Raw genomic sequence first — 6,940 nt, 5'->3', positions numbered from 1 at the left:
GGTTTTAAGCAAAGGATGTCAAATCAAAATCAAATCACTTTTGTCACATCACATGTGCAGGTACATTGGTACAGTACATGTGAGTGAAATTCTTGTGTTCGAGCTTCACAAGCAACAGAGTTGTGCAAAGTACAATAACGTAAACAAGCAAAATACAAGAATGGCTAAATCTGAAACTAATAAATATATGTACAATATATAATAGTATATGCATTGTTCACTGTGTTCTGGAATTACTGTTCTTCATTTTACATTCAAGGAATTAAAGCATGATCAGGAAGAACAGGCACGGTCTTATTCATCTTTATTCAAAATTATTTAAAACTCTACCATTATATTAGGAGCAGAACATGCTGAGCATGTTAGTATTTAAAGTCCATCTCCCTCTAGTGGCCATATATAAACATGTGTGAGGATGGTGTTAATGTAAAATGTGAATCATAGTGTTCCAGTCAGTCATCAGTGTGTCTCTGCACAGCTGTAATTAAAATGTGTTCAGAGGGCTTCAGTGTCTGAATGGTTCCAGTTCAGCTCCATAACAGCAGCGTCCCTGGTTTGATTCCTGTGTTTCAGCTGCGTTTGATACAGTGGATCATGCCATTTTACTCTCTCATTTGGAAAATTGGGTGGGCATTAGGGGAACAGGACTGGAGTGGTTCAGGTCTTAAATGGCAGGGTGAACTTGGGAAGCGCATCGGTAATTACAGGATGCTGTAAACGGACCAAACTTCAGTCAGGAGAACAACTGAGATAATCCATCCACAATACAAGGTTAGTCATTAATATACTGCAGCAACATGGGAAGAGAGCAGCTGCGAGAGAATTCAACATTAATGGATCAATGGTACAGAAGTGGAGGAAGCAAGAAGAATTAGTTGAGTAAAATTTGACTTATCTCACTTTTTTGTTTTTTGCGCTTTAAACGCTGGTGACCTTATGATCCAAAAAATACGGTACTGTTACGTTCCCCTAAAAGGGTCCAGGCAGTGAGAGGGAAGTAACAAAAAGTGTCCGGGTCAGAAAAAGGAGTCAAGGAGGCAAAAGGGTTAAATTAAAGACTTTTATTAAAGTAGCTCAACTAAAAGAGACGGACAAGCCGCTATCACCATTTAAGGAAAACAAACAAAACTCAAGCGTTGGTCAATAAAGTAAAAAGTAAGTCAAAAAGAGAGCAGCTCACTAGCTACAAACACACAACACACAGCTCACTAGCTGCAAACACACTAATGGCAATCTGGCCCAGAGCTCACCTTTCCCTGGGCTTAAATACTTTTAATTACTGATGAGAGTCAGCTGCACAAAAGGGAAAGGTGGCACCTCAGGTAGAAGAGGTGGTGGGACACGCCCACACAGGCACCTTCAGGAGGAGGCCCTGCTAGGGCCGTAACAGGTACTCATCTACAGAGGGTGCAAAATGCTGCAGCTCGTCTTTTAAATGGAACTCGAAAGTTTGAACACATTTTCCGTGTTTTAGCTTCACTTCACTGGCTACCCATTTCTTTTAGGATTCATTTTAAAATTATTTTATTTGCAGCCTTATACACCGGGTATCTCAGGTCAGCTGATCAGCTTTTCCTGAATGTACCCAAGACTGAGCGTAAACTTAGAGGCGATTGTGCTTTTGCTGTAGCTGCTCCAAAGCTGTGGAATGATTTCCCTTTAGAGATCAGACAGGCCTCTTCTCTGCCTGTTTTTAAATCACTTCTGAAAACCAATCTCTTTACCTTGGCCTTTGACAACGTATGAGATGTTGGTTTTAGTTTATTTTTATTTTTGTAATTTTTGCTGATTCTGTGTTGTAATATCTTGTTTTTTTTAAATACAGGGCTGTTTTAATTTGTATGTATTATTTGTTTTATTTTTTAATGGTTCCTTTTATGCTATAGTTCTTAATGTATTTATTGTACAGCAGTTTGGGCCTGTGCTGGCTACACACACACACACTGACCACTCACTATGTCTTGAACCAATAGAAAACCTGGTGCTCAGAGGAAGAGGGCGGGCTTTACTTGGTGTCAGTGAGAGAAATGAAAAAAAGCTCAAATGAGTGAGAAGGACGATGAAGGAAACATCTGTGCTGTGTCTGCTCTGTAAGTAGAATCTCTGTGTCAGATTTTAAATTTGATGTAAAATGTTAAAACATGTTCACTTAACATTTCAGGCTAATCATGGATTTGTTTTATGTGTTAACCCTGCATTGGACCAGTAACATTTCAGATGTTACTGGTCCAATGTCATGGTAAGCGAGCGACAGTTGGGCTCTGTAGACCCAAAGATCCAAATTTAGTAGAGAAGATGGATGTTCTCCTACCAGATGTTCCTTTTTTGTTTGTTCAACTTTAAACATTGTCCTTTCTCTTTTTACGAGCGTTAATTTAAAAATGAGCAGATATATCACAGAGAGACGAGTTTGTTTGTTGTTCTTTATGTTCACCTCAAATCAACCTGAGTGTCATTTCTCTTTAGTTCTGATCTCACTGCTGAGCTGCACAACAAACCAAGGTCAGTAACCTTCTTCTGTCACAGTTTAAACCTGAGAAATGCTCACTGATATGACCTGATTGGGTTCATATATTCACAGTGGAGCTCACATCTGAAACTGATGAAATAGAATAGAACAGAATGCCTTTATTGTCACTATGTACAATCAGATATTGAGCATCTCCTATTCAGTGTAAACATGTAGGGGGAGGGGGATGCACAGTTCTGCATCACTGTATACAGATGAACAGTATCAACTGAAGAAATTATATAAATTGTACAAATATGCAATCTGGTGTAAACAAAAACTAAATATACAAATAAAAAGTGTTTTGTATACACAGTTTGGGTTATTGCACAGTGCAGTGAGGGAATAATTATGCCATTGTTCTCACAAAAGTATAAGTAATCATCAGTTTTTAAATTTAACCCTCATAGCTCGTCTGACTGTGAGTCCCAGCAGCTCTCAGTTCTTTGAAGATCGATCTGTGTATCTGACCTGTGAGGAGGACGACAGCTCTGCTGGATGGACTCTGAGGAGAAACACAAGCAAACAACAGAGGACTCAGTGTGGAGATGGGTGGGGAACATCAGCTGCTCCTACCTGTAACATTGTTGTATTCCCATATGACAGTGGAGTTTACTGGTGTGAGTCCAGAGAGGGTCCCATCAGTAACATGGTTAACCTGACAGTCACTGGTAAGCTGAGTGTGTGGAGTTAGTGTTGATGAAGCTGTGTGTAAATGGATGAAATGCTGTAGTTTGTCTCTGTGTTGAGGTGGATCAGTGATCCTGCAGAGTCCTGTCCTCCCTGTGATGGAGGGAGATGACGTCACTCTGCTCTGTAAAACAAAGACCACTCCCTCCAACCTCCCAGCTGCTTTCTATAAAGATGGCTCCCTCATCAGGAAGCAGCCTACAGGTCACATGACCATCCAGCATGTTTCCAGGTCTGATGAAGGCCTCTACAAGTGTGACATCAGCGGTCATGGAGAGTCTCCATCCAGCTGGATCACTGTCACAGGTGACACACTCACCTGTCTGTGTTTCTGCAGCTTTCAACATTCACAATGTGACGACAACTTAATGACTGTGTTTGCTTTATTTTAGGGGAACACACCACCACACCTCCACCTACATCCACCTCTCCTGCTGTTCTCTCTGTGTTGTCATGTGTTGGATCAGTCTGTGTTGTGGTTCTACTGGTGGTACTGGTGAGACGATATGCTCACAAACATCTTAAAGGTGAGACCTAGGATATCTAGATTTCAAATGCATGCTTTTGGTTTGGTGAAAAATCAAAACATTTATTAAGTAGAAATGTCTTATTGCTTGCATGTCTTGATGCTGATTGTTAGAAATGACAAATATAGATTTTTTTGACATTTTTATCTTAACTTTGGTGTTAAATTTGGATCATTAGAGCAGCTCAAAACAAAGATTCAGAAAATAATGTCACAGACAACATCATGTAGAGGAACAGAAATACATCACATAGTGAAAAACAGCCAATTAAAAACCATACCGGTAATATTGTGAGACACTAGCTGTTTTGCCATTAGTGTAGATGTTGGGTATCGAAGGGTCCACATTTTCCTCATGCTCTTCATGTTACACCTTCCACTGGGGCCAACAGTGGCCTCTTCTCATCCCTTGTTCTGTGTCATCCTATTCCAGTAGTCAGCTTCTCATCAGTGTGTCCTGGTTTCTCAACACCTGACACAGCTCTTGGTAATGCGGGTGACGCCCAAGCTGGTATGGCTTCTGTTATCTGTCTCTTGTTCATACCTCAGGTAGGCTTGGTTAGCATGGGGGGAACTATCATAGGGAACCTTATTGGAAACAGACACCCTGATGTGTGTGTGTGTGTGTGTGTGTGTGTGTGTGTGTGTGTGTGTGTGTGTGTGTGTGTGTGTGTGTGTGTGTGTGTGTATATATAATATTTACTTTTGACTTCTTTCTGTGAAACCACTGAAGCAACTTCTTTTTGTTGACACCAGTTAACTGTAGTCTGAGACTGATCAGACATCTCACCACAGTGTGTCCTGGTTTGGCTAACAGACGTGTTCATGTTGTTAGAACACGTTTGCTTTGTGCTCTGTGGTGAAGCGTCTCAGTCTGTATTAAAAGAAAATGGCAGCTTTGTGGTCATCTGCCTCCTATTCTCACCACTTCTGTCTGGTAAGATGTTTTTTAGCAGAGGTGGTAAAAAGTGGAAAAAAACAACAACTGTGAAAACCCACATCTGTGTATAATTTTAATTTCTGCATAACCCAAAATAAAACCGTACTGTTACAGCTATAGTGTAATAATAAAACAATACTGTCATCATTGTACATGCAATCATTTTTGTTTGTTTGTGCAGTGAGTGATTCAAATGTAATCTACTCATCAGTGAGGACACAAGCCACACCAAAGAGGACCAGAGGTACAGCGCCTCCTTATTTTTAACACAGCCGAGTGAGCTGCTTGTTTCCAGACTATTTTCAGTCTTTTTTCCTGCCATTTCAAACAATTCCTTTAAAGTTTTTCAATCACAGAAGTAAGCATTATAAATATGCGTTAAGAAATGTCTTGCACTCTACACAGCAAAATCTCCAGTGTTAAATTAACACTAGAGAGTGTCTATATGGGTCCACACCTCTGAGTGTTAAATACAACACTGTTGAGTGTTAAATTAACACTTTTGACAGTGTTATATGTTTAAAAGTAACCTAGTCAGTTTTGAAGATTAACAATGGCTAACACTGAGCAGTGCTGATTTTCTAACACTGGAATATTTCTAACATTTTGAGTTATTTTCCAGTGTTAGAATACCAGCACTGCTCAGTGTTAGCCATTGTTAATCTTCAAAACTGACTAGGTTACTTTTAAACATATAACACTGTCAAAAGTGTTAATTTAACACTCAGAGGTGTGGACCCATATAGACACTCTCTAGTGTTAATTTAACACTGGAGATTTTGCTGTGTATGCAAGCGAAACTGAAAGCTCTCAGGTTTTTATTAAAATGTAGCTAAAAAGTAATAATATTTTTTTAATAAATACGAATTTGTTGAGGTAAAAAATAAATAAATAAGTAAAGTTCTTAGGGGCGACCGTGGCTCAGTGGGTTGGGAAGCGCATCTATAACCGGAAGGTCGCCACAGGGCAGCTGTGGCTACAACTGTAGCCTTCCTCCACCAGTGTGTAAATGTGAGAGTGAATGAATAGTGTCATTGTAAAGCGCTTTGGGTGCCTTGAAAAGCGCTATATAAATCCAATCCATTATTTTTTTTATTTTTTTTGTTGTTAAAGTCAATACCTGTTCTTCTGGTGAATGCTCAAATTAAACATTAACATTAATTGTTTTGATTTAAGTAATGACTCCCAAAGAAATGAATTTGTTACACTAGTTACTGTACAATGCTTCTATTACTGTAGCATTTCTCTGTAACACGGTGTTAAGATGTACTTTCACATAGTTAACAGCTCTTTATATAAACTTGATCCTTCATAGTTGCCCTCACATCCTTGTTACTAATCCCCTGCACTTCCTGAGACAATAACGGCCCTCTATCTGACCTAATTTGCCATTTTCTTGATTTTTGAATCAATAGATGACAACACAGTATTTTGGACAATCAATGAAAATGATTGAAAATGTGGAAACAGTGACTATATGGCTTTTTAATGTCATTTAATGCTTTTCATAAGCTAATTGCTATCTGTTCGCTTCAGGTTTGTTCTTTGCACATTTTAATCTTTTATAAAGCAGCTGGTTCCCTGTAAAGTCTGAACTGGGACTGTGGATGATGCAGTGAGGTGGCGATTGGAGATCTTGACTGAACTACAAAGTGTGTAATCATGTTTTCTGTTGTTTGAACTGTGTGTGTTTGTGTTCAGACATTGAACCAGAGCCAGACGTCGTCTACTCTGTACTACCAGTCCAGCAGTAGTAGTCTAACAGTCCAACCACTGACGTCCAGCTGCTGGTCTTTAACTGGTCCCCCCAGCACATCAGACCAAAGGAGATCCACATGTTACAAAGAATTATATGTATTATGCATTCTATATCTTCTTTTTCCAATTATTTAGCCACTTCAAATAAGATGTACTTTTAGCAGAGTTTTAAACCTAGTTTCTCTGTGAGATTAATAAAACTTTTTTTTCCATTTTGTTTTCTCCATGTGATTCTGTGGGTTTCACCAAAGTGTCATATGGAAAATTGGGCTTCTCCCAATGTAGTTGTGGCTAACAAATACATGCCTTTCACTGGAGAAAAGAAAGCATAAGCATGTAACTGGAATGGCAGCAAAATTCTGTGAATGTAACCTAAAAAGATGGGGTTAGTACGAGGGATGGGTATCGTTTAGGTTATATCCAATACCATTGCCAAAACGGTACTTTTGAAATAGTGCCGGTGCTTAAACGGTGCTCGAACCGGTGCTTAAAGAATAGAATAGAATAGAATTCAACT

General features: G+C 39.3%; 1 protein-coding gene across 1 annotated transcript; it reads left to right on the top strand.

Moving 5' to 3' along the window:
• Positions 1–2,217: 2,217 nt before the first annotated feature.
• Positions 2,218–6,579, top strand: LOC106676397 (low affinity immunoglobulin gamma Fc region receptor II-like). Its single transcript, XM_076887107.1, has 8 exons — positions 2,218–2,239; positions 2,467–2,502; positions 2,920–3,180; positions 3,260–3,505; positions 3,592–3,726; positions 4,159–4,236; positions 4,847–4,909; positions 6,367–6,579. The coding sequence occupies exons 1-8, from the start codon at positions 2,218–2,220 to the stop codon at positions 6,417–6,419; spliced, it is 894 nt and encodes a 297-aa protein (XP_076743222.1). The 3' UTR covers positions 6,420–6,579.
• The last annotated feature ends 361 nt before the right edge of the window (positions 6,580–6,940 follow it).

The sequence above is a fragment of the Maylandia zebra genome, linkage group LG7 (genome assembly GCF_041146795.1).
Source record: "Maylandia zebra isolate NMK-2024a linkage group LG7, Mzebra_GT3a, whole genome shotgun sequence".
NCBI lineage: Eukaryota > Metazoa > Chordata > Actinopteri > Cichliformes > Cichlidae > Maylandia > Maylandia zebra.
Note: the sequence above shows the minus strand (reverse complement) of the source record. Positions and strands in the feature narration are given on the sequence as shown.